Here is a 16955-nt window from a genome sequence, read left to right on the forward strand (position 1 = left end):
CATGTTCTTCATTCGTCACTGCCAAGCGTCCATGTTTCATGTTGTTGTTGTTGTTTCCACCCCAGAAAGCTCCTTGAACCCTGATTGCAAGGAGAAAACCGAGTCTCCATCGTCCACCCAGCCTCCAGACAAAACCCAGGATTTGAGCAAAGCAGCCCAGGAGAGGAGCTTGTCAATCCAGAAAGCAGTTCAGGAGAAGCCTCGGCCTGCGTCGCGGCCCGCCGTGGGGGCACAAGCAAAACCGGGACACAAGAGCTCCATCACATCCCCTTCAAGTAGCCCAACCTCCGCAGGACCCAGAAAGACCAGCTCAGCTCCTGCCGCTAAATCTAAAGCTAAGCTCTCTTCTTCATCCTACCCTTCCACCTACGGGAAGGTCCTGACTGTGGACCTGTACAGTGAGCCCAATCTGTCCTCATACAACGGCCAGCGTCGAGAAAGAGAGAGCGGCAGCAGTACATCCAACAGGCCTGTGTCCAGACCCAGCTTGACAGCTTTATCTAGTGCAGCCAAGCCCAGTGTCTCAACTCCCAGGTCTGCCTCTACCCCTACATCAAAAAACAAACCCACCTCGGACCATCATGGCAGCTCCAGACCCATCGGATCTGTTCTCCTTCCCAGCCCGGTTGCAAGGCTGTCAGCAGGCAAATCCGCTTCCTCTCTGGCGCCCAGAACTTCATCAGCGACTCTCCCTGGACCCAAACTGAAGATGCCATCCGAGCAGTTGGCCTCCAGGCCCAACTCCATCTCCAGGCTCAAGCCCGCCTCCAGACAGGGGGACTTGGTCAAGCGAAAGCCCATGTCCGCCGAGCCCCTCGTGAAGCTTGATCATGAGGGCGTGACCTCGCCCAAAACGAAAAAGACCAAAGCTCTGATGTTGCTGGAGGGCCAAAGTGTCCGACGGGATCCCGCCCCCGTGGCCGCAGCCGACCAGAAAGCGCTCAAATCCAAACCAAGACTTCGGGAGTGCGAGAAAGAGTCCACCTACGCCGCGCACGTGCTGGCGAAAGAGAGAGGGGAGAGCCGCGGCAGAGGACAGGAAGCAGACACCAGGGAGGACAAAGTCAAAAAAGAGGAGCAAAAGGAGGAGGACAGAAGGAAGATTACGGAAGAATCTCAAAGCAGCAGCAGCAGTAGCAGCAGCAGCAGCTCCGAGTCGGAAGCAGAAAGCGGCAAAGGGAGTGTGAAGCAGAAGAAGAAATGCACCTCCAGCTGCTCGTCCTCCTCTTCATCCTGCTCCGGCTCGTCCTCATCTTCGTCTTCATCGTCTTCATCCTCGTCCTCCTCCTCGACGGATGACTCCTCCTGCAGCTCCGATGAAGAGAGGACCCCCACTCCTCCTCCGGGCCCGGTCTCTCCCGTACCTGCAGCACAGGACAAAGGCAAAGAGGAGCAGCAAGAGCAAGAGGAGGAGGAGGTGATGGAGGAGGTGGACATCAAAGTGGAGGAAGAGGAGGCATCTTCTCGCTCCCATTCACCCTCACCTTCACTCTCAACCTCACCGACTCCCAGCGCTCCGGTGAAACCGGCCAAACCGGCCACCGGGAAGGGTTCTGGTCAAAGGGGCCGCCCTCCTAAACCCAAGGCCAGCGGAGGAGAAGGGAAAGTGGGGAGGCCGAAGCGGCGAGACGCCGTCCACCTCCCTACCACCAAGGAGTTGGCCAAACGCCAACGGCTTCCCAGTGTGGAGAACAGGCCTAAAATTTCCGCCTTCCTCCCAGCCAGACAACTCTGGAAGTGGTTTGGCAAACCCACTCAGGTGAGCGAGCGCCCACTCAGATCTCCGAGAATCACCCGCCATGTTGCTTGTTCCGCTCTGTGATATTCTCCGCTGTCACAGAGGCGAGGGATGAAAGGCAAAGCCAAGAAGCTGTTCTACAAGGCCATCGTGCGTGGCCGGGAGATGATCCGCATCGGCGACTGCGCCGTCTTCCTGTCGGCCGGGAGGCCCAACCTGCCCTTCATCGGTCGCATCCAGAGCATGTGGGAGTCGTGGGGCAGCAACATGGTGGTCAGGGTCAACTGGTTCTACCATCCAGAGGAGACCAACCCTGGCAAGAAACTCACGGACAAGAAGGTAAGAAGAAAAAAAAAATGCAAGATAGGACTTCACTGTTTTTTTTGGTATTAAATTTTTTATCCTTCTAATTGTGAAATTTTCTCCCTTTGAAGAACTGGGAACAAATATGTGGGCAGTCTTTACCAGCAGCTCTGCATTCTTCGATTCAACAAAAAGACTTCATGGAGGTGAGAAATCTGATTGTTAATATGATTATCATTATTATAAAAACTGGCTCTTTTAAAATCCCCAATGCTAGCTGGTTTGTTAGCCAACAACAAACCCCGCTAACAACTTAGCTAATGAGCCAGCAGCTAGCAGCTAACGCTAGCAGCATTTTGAACATGGCATACTTCATGCTGCATTCAAGGATGGTCGGATAAATCATTTGTTTTTTCCCAGTTCCGACCTGAAAGCGGTCGAGGCGAAAGTAAACACAAAAAATGGCGGATAGTGATAAATTGTTTTTTATTTTGGTCCTCAAAACTCATTTTTACCTTTTCGCAATTTTGCTTCATTTATTGTTTTTATCTTATTTCATAAGCGTTCACCGTACAATTTTATGCAGGGAGATAGCGGCATACTGTCACGTATGTTGTGTTTTGTGAAGTTATGTCGAATTTTTATGAATGAAGAAAGCTATCTAGTTTTATACTCGAGTAAATTATGTTTTACCTTTTCACGGTCTGTGTTTCCAAAGGGCGCCATTGTAGAGTGATGTTACTTGTAGTCCGACGGTGAAGTCGGGGTACTTTTTTTTTTCTTTCGGCTTTGCAAGTGGAATTTCCGAGTTCAAGGGGGCGTTCCCGTAAACACTTCCTGGTTTGAACTCAGGGAAAAGTCCGACTTCCGATCATCCTCGAATGCAGCATCACATTTGTTTTAATACATTCGAACATCTCACACACAAAATCCCTTCATCACTTTGAAACAAAATAACAAGTGAAACATTACTATAGTTTTCACCCACCTCGTTAAAATGTGAGATAATTTGAGTGAAAATTGGCTAATGTTACTATATTTTGAAAGGATGGCAATTTTTTCAATCACCCTGTATTCTGTTTTCAAGATTACAAAATCATTTTTGAAGCGCTCCAAAGTGCAAAATGCTACAATTTCTCAACAATCATGTATGATGGTAACCCCTCGAAAATGAATATGAAAATAAATCAAGGGAATTATCCAAATACGTTTTTCTTTACTAACAGCCATTTGAGAATAATAGCTCTCTTTATCGAGCAAAAAAATAATTGTCTCAAAAAGCAGCCGTTTCTTTTTCCGTTTTCATTTGTCAGCCCTTCCTCATACAAAGACAAATGACACAATTTATGTTCCTCTATTCCTCATCCCATTAGGAGACGTCAGGCTTATCGTCATTAATGTCAACTGCGTCTATCGCAGAGATGTATTTTGCTACCGATTTCTCTACCATGTAAAGCACCTACATACTTCAAAAGAACTATAGTGCACTGTGCTTGTTTTTAATATGTTGCTTAACTCATTTCATTACATGTGAGAGCCTGAATTTAAATAGAGAGGCATGTAGTTGGACACCACTGCAAAGTGCAACCACATTAATGAATTTATTGACAAATTGATATCAATCAGCAGCAGCAACATTATCAAGTCAGTGCATGAGAATTTTCCAAATCTGTCAGGTGGGATACATTGGCGTTGTCTACATTTCTAGTTTGTTGTCCTGGTGCTTTTACAAAACAATATTTTGTTTGGTTACTGCAAGGTGGTCAAAGTATGGCACCGGGTCCCACATGTGACCCATGCTGTACACAGTCATGTAATATTATTTTGTTGCTCATTAAAATTTACTTTTTTATTAATCTCGTCAAACAAATGATTATTTCATTTATATGAGATCAAATAAAAATTAATATACAATACAAATAACATACAATTATTAATAAATTGTTGCTTGATTAATAAAATTTTATTTTATGTTGTATTTGATATTTGTGTAATAGTATTTTACTTTTTAAAAGTAATTATAATAAAAAATATATATTATTATTCTTTAAACTATTTTACATACTCATTTTAATTTCATCATCTGTCAGTTGTAAAAATTTAATTTTGACATCCATGGTTTACAGCCTAATACACTGACATTAAAAATGATTTTTTTAATGTCATTTTGAATAATTACTTATTTACAATTAATTTAATTGAATGAATTAAATAATGTAAATAATAATGTTATAAAAAGAATGAATCTATTTTCTATTTTTTTCTTGTATTTTACATACATTGAAATTTTTGAACAGTTTGGGTTAATAATTGTTCAATAAATTCTAATTAAATGAATTATGAATCAAAAATAATTACATCTTCTGTACAAGATTTTAACTTGGTAAAGCACACTTTTTGAATAATACCTTAGTGTCTGTTCACACTCACTGTAATAAAAACAATAGACTATTGTATGACATCACTTTAAGGAAAGGACAAGACTCCGTTATGCTTTTTTTTTTTTTAACCTCATCTACAAATGACCTAACCGGTCTTTAAAAATGTGTGTGTTTGTTTTTAAACTAACATTGAGGTCTATATGATCTGTGCTGTTGAACATACCATGCGTGTTTGTGCCTGTACGCAGCGCGCCTTGTACCAGTCGTCCCACAGCGACGAGAACGACGTGCAGACAGTCAGTCACAAATGCCTGGTGGTCGGCGTGGAGGAGTACGAGCAGATGACCCACACGCGTCGCTACGCCGAGAGCGAGGACCTCTACTACCTGGCCGGCACCTACGAGCCCACCACGGGCATGATCTTCAACACGGACGGCGTGCCCGTCATCTGCTAAGCGAAAGAAGACACAAACTTTGCTTGCTTGCAAACTGGAAAATACTCCTGGTGACTTTTCCAAGTTCACTAGTGACGAGACACATGCAGATAGTATTAAAAGGACGCCACATGCAAACTCTTAGATCGACTTGTATGAACACGCTGGTGTAAATACTCCCATGTAACAGAGAGCTATATAGAGGCAAATCTGAGTGTTTTATTTTCACGTAATAGCTATATGTCCGAGTACATTTTGGCTGAGAGGTCAACCGTGGCGAAGCTTTAACGAAATGTGAATGACGACACAGGTTGTGATTCCGATGTTGCCGTGGTGATGTTCCAGTCATGTGTCCGTCTTTTCGATGTATCTAGAGAACAGCAGGAGCGACAGCCGCAAAGAAGAGGAAGCGACGCACAGAAAGATAAAGAGGTGAAGACTCCCCTCCAATTTTGCTGTCCAAGCAGAGAGCACTTAAGAATAAGAAAATAGAACACTTGGGCTCTTTTCATGCTTAGCTCCCTTTGACAATCCAAAGTCGAGCGGGTTCAACTGTCTCAATCTCCCGTAGACACTCAGGCTAAAGAGAGAGTGTAAAAGCACTTCTCCGTCCCTTTTCATCCACGTGAAAAGCCAAATCCACCCTGAAACTGTCGTCGAGCAATAGATTTTGTCCACATTCTGCGAAATGTGGGATTTAAAACTGGGTAACGGATTGCACAAAACTTGGAAGCTCAGGGTGGATTTTTCTTCTATTGTTTTCCCCCCAGGTTGTAAACACACATTTTGTACGTCCTTTTTTTCTTCATACATTCATCCTTTGGCGCCTTTCGAGCACGTTTCGGCCTCTACCTAGTGTTTAACACGAGTGCACTTTGAATCACGTTTTGACAGAGGGTCTTATCACAACACCCTGATCCGTTTTTTTACACACCCATGCTTCACACTTTCTTCCCATCCCACTTTTCGACGTGCCTATTTTGACCGTTTTTCGGGTTCAACTATTGAATGTCATGCTGAAGAAAAACAAAGTGGCCCAAGTCTCCCAGCCAGCCAGGCCTAATGATGATTTTTTTTTTTTTTTTTTGCCAAATCCTTACGCTTTCTCCATCTTGGCCCGTTTGTGGCCGCTGAACGGGAAACCGTGATCTGCATTTGTGCCGATTAGCTGTCCCGCCACTCTGCGCCACTGCAGACACTAAAGATTGTCTTGTTGATATTCAGTCGTTTTCATCTTAAGTTTGTCCTTGTTATGGTTACAAATTGAGTCCTCAGTAGAGGTTTGCATTTCCAAAAAATACAGGAACGTTTGATCATATGCTGCTAGCTGTGTTAATATTTGAGGTTTGACAAGGTACCGCGACTAAAGCGAGATGACCCACACGAGAGTGCAGGTGGCACTAAAACTAAACGAACACACAAATCGACAACAAGTGCCCGTTCTGAATGTTTGTTTGCACTTTTCTCTGTTTGTGTGTGACAGTGAGAGAAGGCTCTCATACTCTCACGCACACGCACAAATTTATTTTTTCTTTTAACCCATCTGGGTGCGATTATGGCCTTCCAGTCTTTCTTGGCCCCGCGTCCATCCAAAGCTCAGCCTTACAGGGTCCAACATGCACACGCTCATTCCCCGACATTGTTTTCATTTGCTCGTTTTTGTATAATCACCTTGTATGTGGTTTTCCTTGCCTTGCTTTTGCTGTGATTATTTTTTTGGGGTGTCTGTGTGTGTATGTTATATACATACGTCTTGTTTTTATCCCTCTCTGAACAATCGTCCACGCCTGCTGACAGGCACTGGGAGCTAGCTGCTAGAGAGAGAGCATAAGAGAGAATGCGAAAGAGAGAGCGAGAGGTGGACTGGAGGCTGGTTCTTCGTCTGCTGTTCCTTCAATATCGTAAATCGTCCTGTTACAGAAAAAAGCAAGATTATTTTGAAAATGAATAGAAAAAAATGATCTACGTTTTGTAAATGATCCTTCACTGTCGAAGGGGAGAGAAAAGCTTATCAGAATCTACTTTGTACACGTCTAATCTTGTAAAAATGCTAAAGAATACGTTTTAATGAAAAATCTGACATCAGATATATACTGTTGCTCTATACTGTATGTGTAAGGATTTTTCTTTTCTTTTTTTACAGATAATGACCATGTTTACCAGTGTTTCTTTTTAATGGTTTAGTAACTCAGTACAGTATTTTATAGTTAATAAACAGATGGAACTGTACTTTTGGTGTTCTGTGTGAGTTTTGGGGTTTAAAGAAAGACTTCTACAATAAAAAAAATGGATTAGTTAAAAACAGTCATCATGATCTGACAGTAATGCATAATGAATTGTGATTTAAAAAAAATATTTTATTTTTGGAGGCATTTCTGGCCTCATCTTGTCCCTGTATACAAGAAACCACAAAATGTGGGAGGAAGCCACACATTCAAACCCCCACCTTAGAAATGTGAGGTGAATAAGTGGACCACTTGACCACCTAGCTCAACAAAATTACAAATTTGGCTCTTCTATAAGACTTGAACTTAGCATATAGGCAAAGAGTATGTGTTGCCTTAACAATATGTTATACATGTAGGATAAAAAAAAATGTGTACAAATGAATCAAAACGCCCTTAGGCAATCAGAACACAGTGCAGAAATTTCCTCTGCCCGTCGTTTCCTCGTTTGTGCCGGTCTACATGAAGAAAAATTAAAAATGTTTTGAGCTAATACAAAGACTAATTTCCTCGCAAGATGTTTGAATTCAAGCTAAAGTGAATATTTGGCCGCTTCAAATGTTTGCTTTGGCTGCAGTCTCCTTGAAGGGAGCCGCTGTCAGGTTTGCGCTTGTCTTTCTGTTTCCTTCCTCGTGTGCCCTATGTCCGTTTGAATGGACTGCCCCTTTAATCATCAGTGGACTCCATTTTGGCAGCCTTGTAATGAAGCTGCTGGTTGTGATAAAATGGAGGGAACTTCAGCGTCCTCGCTGAGCTCCATGGGTGACCGCAGCAGACGCATTTTCTACCGCTGACCCTTCGTGACGTGTACGTGTGTGTTTGCGTGCGCGCGCACCTTTTTTAGATTCCACTGAGTCTGTGGGAAATTAAATATTTGCTGACATGGAGTGTGTGTGTGTGTGTGAGATGGAGATCCAGTTTCATGAAGAGCGCCGCAGTCTGGGGTTTGGCTCCCTCTCAGTTTCTCCCAAAGGACCAACATCAGCATAACATCAGCACCTGCTGGGAGAATCTCTCTCTCGCTCTCTCTCTTGCTCGCTCACTCTCTCTCTTCTAGCACATTTCCTCTCTCGCGTCAGCACCGTTCCACACACATACACGCACAATACTGTGGGTGTGTTAGTAGGAAGGATTCTGATAGGCTGATATCACGCGAACATAAATATCCTATTGGTTGAGGCTTCTTACACTAAGGGAAGTGTGTGTGTGTGTGTGTGTGTGTGTGTGTGTGTGTGTGTGTGTGTGTGTGTGTGCGTGTGTGTGCGCGCGCGCGCGTGTGTGCGTGCGGTAAGCAGCAGTTTCCCAGGAGACAGGTGTCTAAGTGAGGGGGCGTTCAAAAGAAGCACAGTGCACAAACAGTTGAAAAGCTTTATATTATATTCTGACTTTCTGAATGTCACGCCAAAACTATGTTTGTCTTTCTGTTTTGACAGAATGCAGAAGAAGAAAGGATAGGGAAAAGTTGGTCTCACTGTCAACATACTCTCTCAACATAGCAGTTGTCACTCCCACTCTTGGTTTATTATACAAACTGAGACAACAGGAAGTTTGGCAAAAAATACCTCAAATAGGACGTGCAAAACAAGCTGTCAGTACGAAGATGCCTGCGGTCTTCAAGTCACTGTCGGACGGATTCAGTCTTTCGAAAATGGAGCAAATTGTATCAAGGGACCAGCTTGATAGGAATATTAATTTGATGGTTTATATTGGCTAAATTCTTTAACTTCAAAGTTGGCCATACATGCCACATGCATGTGTTTATTATTATGCATTGATCTGACTCTCGATCATCTAGCAGAGGCTTTGGAGGAAGTCCACCAGAGTGGAGGCTTGAACTTGTGACAAACAAGAGAGATGTCCATGATGGCCTGGGAACACCTCAGGAACGCCTCGGAGGAGTTTGTACAAAGTGGCTGAGGAGAGGCAACTCTGGACTTCTCTGCTAAAGCTGTTGCACCTGCAACCCCATCTTTTACAAGTCCAAGAAAATGGAGTTTTTTTTTCTTGGAAGTAAACCACCATTCGGTGGATTTTTGGCTCTGACTTGAGCACACTTTTGAGATTTGAGTACTGTATGGTGGCAATGAGCTAAATTCAGCTCATTTTACAAGTAGCAAATGGTGACTAAATCTTCAAGAGGCTTCAAGCTGTTAACCCGCAGTTACTGTCATACTAACCATAAAACAATTAAAGTTCATTCCGCTTTGTGTGTTTAAATTTACCACATTCAGTCTGCTAGCTCATTCACTGCCATTGACGGTTATAGATGTCAAAATTCATTTTAACTATTTTGATTAGTTTAACATTTTTTCCCACTTTTGTTAACAAAAGTATGAAAACCTTTTTTTTTTATTGTACATTTACAACAGATATAAAAAAAATTATTAATCATGAGTGAACTAGTGAAATCATGCAATTATTTACGATTACAAATTTTAATCGCTTGACGCCCCTAATTTTTAATAATCTTTTCTATTTAATTTTTTTAATTATTTGAAAATAATATTTTCTGTTGAACAAATTTTATTTTTTCAAATTTTTTATCATCTTCTTTAAAAAAATATGTTTTATTTTTCTTTTTCTTAATCTTTTTTAATTAAAAAAATCATATTTTCTTTAAAAAAATTATATATTTTTTTAATTTTCAATAATCTTTTCTATTTGAAAATAATAATTTTTAATTTTTTTATAATCTTTTCTTTAAAAAATAAACAAACGAAATTAGGGGCGTCCCGCGATTATTATTTTTAATCATAATTAATCAGATGACTTCTCTAGTTAACTTTATATCTGTTCTAAATGTACAATAAAACATTTTTTCTAGGTTTTCATACTTTTGTTAATAAAAGTGGATTTTTTTTTTAACTTATAGAAATAAAGTGAATTTTTGACATCTAATGCCGTCAGTGGCAGGGAATGAGTTAATGCTAGCATCAATGATGTTATGTTAATATGTTATAATCCTGTAAGATACTAGCAACACATAGTGAGACATTATAACAACACTCTGTCTTATATTCTTTATCCTCTGCAAAGACAAGACTCTCAATGCGTCTTTCTTATACTGCCACCAACGGTTTATTTTTAATTCTATTCAATTATGTCATTTCTGTATGTGTGTGTTTTTTAAAATAAAGTACATTCTTTTTTAGTGTTATTTTTCCTCATTAAAAATAACCATAACTATACATTATAAAAACACAGTAGTAACAGAATTACATTTTGTCACTGCTTCTTCTGTCAAGCCTGCCTCGGCCACCTCTGGGTAGATGGATTTAAAGATGGATTCACTGATACAACTCAACTCCTCTCAGCTAATCAGTACGGCGCTAGTATTAGTGAATCTATGCAGAGGACAAAGAATTGGACTTGGTTGCGTCTTGAAATGCTACGTGGTGGTTGTTAAACACACAGGGTGAAATTGTCATCTGTTTAACTCATTCACTGCCATTGACGGTTATAGACGTCAAAAAATCATTTGAACTATTTCTATTAGTTTAAAAAAAATCCACTTTTGTCAACAAGAGTATGAAAACCTAGAAAAAAAGTATTGTACATTAAAACAGATGTAAAAATTTTGATTAATCGTGAGTTAACTAGTGAAGTGATTAATTACGGAAAAAAATGTAATCCCCTAACGCTCCTAACTTTTGTATTTTTAATAATCTTTTTTTTAAAGAAACAAATATTCAAATTCAAAACAGAAAGAAGTAAAACTTGTTTTGTCTGCCCGATTAACTAAAAAAACAACAACCTCATAATTAATCACACATTTTATATGTTCTAAATGTACAATATATTTTTTTCTAGGTTTTCATACTCTTGTTAACAAAAGTGGGAAAAAATGTTCAACTAATAGAAATAGTTCAAATGAATTTTTGACGTCTATAGCCGTCAATGGCAGTGAATGAGTTAATAACCTTTAAGTGGGAGTGGCAATTTGTCTCAATAAAAACAAACTTCTCTGTACACAATACTTTTCCTGTTTTATTAAGTGCTTGTATTAAGATAAAAAACAAACATGTTTCATATAACATTCTTGTTTGTTTTTTAGTAATGTGGACTGTTTGACAACTCTGTATTACATTTACAGCTTTCTTCCAGTTCCGTTTTAGTGGAGGAGCAGCAGTAACATCTGCTAGCCTACAGCTGTTATGCATATCAATTAATAAATTATTTGAATCCATCGTCTCCTTTTGCACTGTCGTCCTTGCACAATCTTGTGCATTTTCTGCAATTCCTCCTTGGCGCTCCTTTGGTTGTTGCCTCCTCAATTTAAAGTTTGATGTTCACCTTAATGTCTAATGAGAAGCCTCCGAAGAGGTGGTGAGGATCGGAGGAGTTCTACACTGGGAGATGGCGAGGCATGCTTCCATGCTCTCCTTGTCAGCGGCCGTGCGCGTCTCCGCGGGGCTGTCGGCAACCCGTTGGCCGCCTTGCGCGTTTGCCAGAGCCGAGAAGTAGAGGTCACTGGAGGATTCGATCATTTGGATCAGCATGAGGCTCCGGTGAAGACGCTGTCCTCCTCTCTGAATGCGGGTGCTTTGCAGTTTTCCCCAAGAAGCATAATAGATCCTCAAGGCCTGGTCGCTCTCCTCCATGTCTGTTGACTTCAATGCAAAACATGTCGGCGTTACCATTTCTAACAAAAAGAGAAGAAGAACGGAGGGGGAGGGGAGAGATGGCAACGTTTTTTTTTTAATGCCCCTTAATAATCTTAGGCTATTTATAGAAATGAGCATACCTTGTCTGGCGAAGTTGCTCAGCAGTTAAAAGTGCCGTTTTTTTTGCACGTTTGCAAAACTTGTCTGTGACATCACAAACACGAAAGTCAACTTTTTTGTGGCGCCACAAACCACTTTAGTAAGCTTTGAAGTAACGTCTAGCCTTGACGTCAACACTCGTCTGCGGGACGCTTTGCACACTTTGGCTGTTAAGTAACCTAACTCTTTAATGCATTCAAGTGTTAAGCAATATTTTTCCACTTTGAACATACAAGCCGCCGCTTCTGAAACCAACACATGACCTCAAATTACCTTTAATTAAATTGAAAATGGATCATTAACTCATTCACTGCCATTGACGGCTATAGACGTCAAACATTTATTTGAACTATTTCTATTAGTTTAACATTTTTTCCACTTTTGTTAACAAGAGTATGAAAACATAGATTTTTTTAAATGTACATTTAGAACAGATATACAATTTGTGATTAATCGTGAGTTAATTAGTGAAGTCATGCTATTAATTATGATTGCAAATTTTAATCGCCTGATGCCCCAAATTTTTAACAATGGTTTCTTTTCTTTTTTTCATTCACTGCCATTGACGGCTAAAAACGTCAAAAATTAATTTAAACTATTTCTGTTAGTTTAACATTTTTTCCACTTTTGTTAACAAGAGTATGAAAACATAGATTTTTTTTATTGTACATTTAGAACAGATATAAAATTTGTGATTAATTGTGAGTTAACTAGTGAAGTCATGCGATTAATTACAATTAAAAATGTTAATCGCCTCTTGACCCTAATTTTTAATAATCTTTTTTTTTTAAATGAATTCATGGCAGTGAATGAGTTAAATTGATTATTTTTATTTTATTTTTATTTTTTTTATAAATAAAGCATTTTGGCAAATGGATGGATTGATGGTTGATCATGAAACAACAACTGGAAAATACATTTTTAACCAATGAAACAAAACCTAGTAAACTAATTTCCTCACTCTTCAGACTCATCATCTGAAGGGCAATTCTGGCATAGTAAACCGAATTGCCAGAGATGCATTTTTCATTGGCCCATTCTTTGCATATGTGACAACAAACCCCAAAATGACTGAGACAAGTTGCCCCAAACTACCATGTTGGCTAATACTTGCTCTAGTTTAAAGTTAGCTTAAAACAGAGCAATGACTGAGGCATGACAAGATGCCTGAATCTCTCTTTTATCAAGTCCACATGATTTGCTGTCAGAATTTGTCTATGTACGCCACCTGTTTCAAAATACATGAAGTTTAATTTTTTTTACTTTGGGTTGTGCAAAACAGATAACTTGCACTCATGTCAGCTCACAATGTGCTGCTATTCTCTTCTCGGACAGGACACAACCCCTGACCATTTATATGAAGAAAACTAGTATTCCACTTTTTCGTTGCGCCCTTTGGTGGAGAAGAAAATTGCACTGTGACGACTTACCCATGATACAACTAGCCCCGGTCTCCCCTACAGTAATGTCCTGTCCCAGGCAGTAAGAAATAGGCCCTACGATACATTAACTTTAATTCCTTCCTTCTATTTATCATTATGTGGAATGTGAGGTTATGCGCCAACGGAGAAATTGTTAGCTATTAGAAACTGACAGTTGGTTGTTCTGTTGACAGCAACCTTTTTTTTTTTAAAGGACATATTTTATATTTGAAAAATCTCATATCTCAAAATAATAATAATACGAAGAAAATTACAAAAACTGGTCAGACCTCTTCAACCCGTTTCTGTCCTTTGCCATCATTTTCATTTTTTGACAAGGTTCGCCTTCCCCGGGAATTCTCAGTGTTTCTCTTCTGGTCTTCCTTCAATGACGCTCCAATATAAACTCTCTCTCCTAATAAATTACATGTCTCAGCCACTTTTTCTGCCAAGCTTTCAATGTTTCTAACAGCTTTCTTTCCACTCCAATTTCCTGCAGTCCACTTTCATTTGTTCTCATCTCCCATGTCACTCTTAAAATCATTCTCCAGAAGTGGATCTCCAGTGCATCAATCATGTCTTTTTTCTTTCTTAGCGTCCATATCGGTGCTCTGTACAATCCAGAGCATTTCACGAGTCTTAATTTTTTGGATAGTTCTTTTAAAGTTATTATCCTTCTGTTTGTTTCAACTGCAGATGTGGCCTTTGCAATTCTCGCTGTTATTCTGGAATGTTCTAGGATGCTTTTTAAGTGTTGCGTATGTGCCGTACTTTTTTTTTTTTTTACATTTATTTATTTTCTTCCACATAAGCTCATCTTGCTTTCACTTGCTGTGTTGACTTAGTGTGAAATCTACGCCTGTTTAAAATTGGCAAAACGCTGCCATATTTCCAAACTTCTCTCTGCAAAGGAATTCATAGCTCCGTATCCTGTATATAACCGTACTGTATTTCATTGTCAGAATTACGTCATCACCATGGAAACACTTGAAAGTCCTCTTCCTCTGATCGATGCTGCCCCCTACAGGCCAAAACACGTCACCAAGTCTTTCATTCATTTTCAAGACATGATTAAGTCTGCCTTTATGTTTATATTTATTGGTAAATTTGGGTCGCCTTCCATACTCATTACAGTACAATTAGATCAGAACGTTGTGTGCGAGTTTTGTGCATATTAACACATACCACTATCTGCATTTATAATATTATTACCAATATTACAACAATATGACGTCTCTATTTTTAAAAAAATAATAATTACATGCTAAAATAATATATTTTGTTCTGTTTTTTCGGGAAACGTAATTCTATAGTATCCTCATCAGATGTACTTTTGTTTTTGTGAGGAACTGGGAGGAAACCAATTTCATGTTATTGTTTTAAATAAAGTCCTCTATGATGCGATTATTTAAATAATAATAATATATATATATATATTAATTTATTAAACATTTTGGGGAAATAATGCCAAACGGTCTGATGGATGTGTGATAAACACAGGAATTTCCAGGGCTTGCAACAGCCTCATAAATCTGATTAATAAAGTTTTCTTTCATTTAAAGTAACTATCATTGTTTTGAGTATATTTACAGGCCTCAATACACATCCAAACGTGTCATCTCATGATCGTTTCATGTAGGCTACTATACGATCTCCCTTCTCATGCAAAGGACTCGTCCATCTTCTGACTGCACGTGAGGACTTCATGGGCTCCTTGCACAAATCCACTACTTCCTGGACTCAGTACCACTCCTTCATTTCCTGTATTTCATGATTGGCAAACTGATTAATCCAGGTGTGCCTGACCTCAGTAACCACGACAATAACCAGACACACCTAAATTAATCAGTTTCAATGAAGGAGTGCTATCGAGTTCAGGAAGTAGTGGATTTGTGCAGAGAGCCCATTCAGCAAAACAGTAATCAAGCAAACTTGTTGGCAGGGTTGTGATGAAAATTAACTTGAGTTACCTCAGTTGCAGTGGAGAAGTAGTCTGCAAGAAGAAAACATAATAAAAATAAATAAATACAAACTAGCAAAGGTTTAAACTTTGATGGTTCAATTGTTAGATAAAAATTGTATCGGTCTTTGAGGAAAGCTTAATGAAGATTCAAAAACTCCTCCAATCTGCCTCAGTCAAAACAGACGCAGCCAATAGACTGTTGTGTGACTCACGTGAACAGATTCAGAATGTGTGGAGGTAGCGAGTGTTGCTTTTAAGTCATGGTTCGATCTGTACATCTTTGCACGTTTTGCAACCTTGAATGAACTCTAATGAAAAAACAAAAACACAACACCCTCGGGCCGCGGCGTTTACCCTCGCAAGCCGGCGCCGCTTAGTGAGATACGGTCTTTAAAATTAGCAGTTACTAACGGCACGTTTCACAAAAAGGCAAACTGGCGCTAATATATTACTACCCGTACCTAAAGTGTTGATAGGAGAGAACGCTTGCATTGCTGTGTTGATCCCAGCGGTACTCCGTAGCGCTCACAAACGCGACAGACCGTCATCGCATGCTGTGTTCAAATGCGTTTGCATAGTGGTAGTGTTTCCTCCCTTAGACGAAATATTCCAAGTTGACCTGTTGTTAGCTTTTCTTGGAAGGTGTCAACAAACTTTCGAGCGTGGTGCTATGTTTGTTGGAAATGTCGCGCGACTCTTGCGCGTGGTGACGTCATAGTCCCACACGGAACCGATAAGGGCAAACGATGCCAAGGAATTGAAACACTGGGAGCCGGTTTTCGATTCCCATCCCTAACTCCAAGCCTTTTAAGTCTTCTTAAAGCAAATATGTTGCAATCGTAGACGCGACTGGAAATGTTAAATGTTCCAATATGAGCAAGCCTAGTTTGAAAAAGACGAAATGGATATACAGTATTGTTTGTGAGGCCGTAGGTTGGTTAGTAAATCATACCACATACGATACTATACATCAAAATAGCAAATTTTGCTCAATATTGTAAACACTTGTTTCTTTCTTTCCTCTTTTTCTTTTGCCATTTAAAATTAAATGACAACTTAAATCCACCTATATTGGTCTAGTTACTTTATTATTCTTTTGTCCTAACACGTTAATGAAGTTAACAGCTACATGATAACATATCGTAAAAGTGTGATGCAAATTAACCGGAAGTAAACTAATTTCCCTCTGAACCTGACAACGGGAGCCCCCCAGATAAAAATTTTAAACAAACATCACAATTATAAAAAATGTGCCCCATAATGTCTCTGAAAAATACTTAGATGACGTCAAAGCAATCTGAAAGCATGCTTAAGTAGAGCTAATGATAAGATTTGTTACTGAATTATCCAATTATATTTTGTGAACTAAAAAAATCTTTTAAAATTAATTTCCAATTTTTAGACAACATTTATTATCCATGTCACAGTTACCGATTTTGCTGATAATGATGTAAAATGTTGTTTTTGCGACTTCAAACCTGAACCCATAATTCATTTATTTTGTCAATGCTCTGTTTCATCCAAGATTAAGAATGATGTTATATAATTTTTTTTTTAAGATGGTAGTCATTGTAGAATGATTTAGCCCAACGATATCATATCTAGTTTTGAAGCTCAAAATATATAGTTTCGCCATGTGGTAATTCCTTCGGTACATTCCATATACACAAGAAAAATGAACACTTTTGTGACGTGCCTACTAGTTTTTTAAAAACAAGATTCATTCA

General features: G+C 39.6%; 2 protein-coding genes across 5 annotated transcripts in view; one reads left to right on the forward strand and one right to left on the reverse strand.

Moving 5' to 3' along the window:
* tnrc18 (trinucleotide repeat containing 18) overlaps nt 1-7085 on the forward strand; it is a 65554-nt gene extending 58469 nt beyond the window's left edge. Inside the window, exons 27-30 of the mRNA XM_077555897.1 lie at nt 66-1759; nt 1841-2077; nt 2173-2247; nt 4671-7085. Of these exons, the coding sequence (XP_077412023.1) occupies nt 66-1759; nt 1841-2077; nt 2173-2247; nt 4671-4877 (2213 nt within the window). The 3' untranslated portion in view covers nt 4878-7085. The remainder of the gene's footprint in view (nt 1-65; nt 1760-1840; nt 2078-2172; nt 2248-4670) is intronic.
* A 3956-nt stretch (nt 7086-11041) lies between these two features.
* LOC144043930 (immediate early response gene 2 protein-like) lies at nt 11042-15902 on the reverse strand. Of its 4 annotated transcripts, none has more exons than XR_013291176.1 (3): nt 15690-15902; nt 15236-15258; nt 11042-11723 (listed from the first exon to the last, which is right to left on the reverse strand). XR_013291176.1 is itself a non-coding variant. In XM_077558037.1 (3 exons), exons 1-3 carry the CDS (start codon nt 15718-15720, stop codon nt 11383-11385), a joined length of 363 nt encoding a protein of 120 aa, XP_077414163.1. In that variant the 5' UTR covers nt 15721-15902; the 3' UTR covers nt 11042-11382. The 4 variants fall into 4 exon arrangements, 1 of the variants encoding a protein (XP_077414163.1); XM_077558037.1 differs by having other exon boundaries at nt 11042-11691; XR_013291177.1 differs by lacking the exon at nt 15236-15258.
* Nucleotides 15903-16955: the final 1053 nt, after the last annotated feature.

The sequence above is a fragment of the Vanacampus margaritifer genome, chromosome 2 (assembly GCF_051991255.1).
Source record: "Vanacampus margaritifer isolate UIUO_Vmar chromosome 2, RoL_Vmar_1.0, whole genome shotgun sequence".
Lineage (NCBI taxonomy): Eukaryota > Metazoa > Chordata > Actinopteri > Syngnathiformes > Syngnathidae > Vanacampus > Vanacampus margaritifer.

Excerpts from the sequence above, each read along its gene's own strand:
- LOC144043930 (XM_077558037.1), bottom strand. The coding sequence starts at position 15,720 with ATGCAAGCGTTCTCTCCTATCAACACTTTAG. Across the intron at positions 15,259-15,689 it reads CTCTCCTATCAACACTTTAG|ACTACTTCTCCACTGCAACT; the intron begins GTACGGGTAGTA and ends TTCTTCTTGCAG. Across the intron at positions 11,692-15,235 it reads ACTTCTCCACTGCAACTGAG|TCAACAGACATGGAGGAGAG; the intron begins GTAACTCAAGTT and ends TTTGCATTGAAG.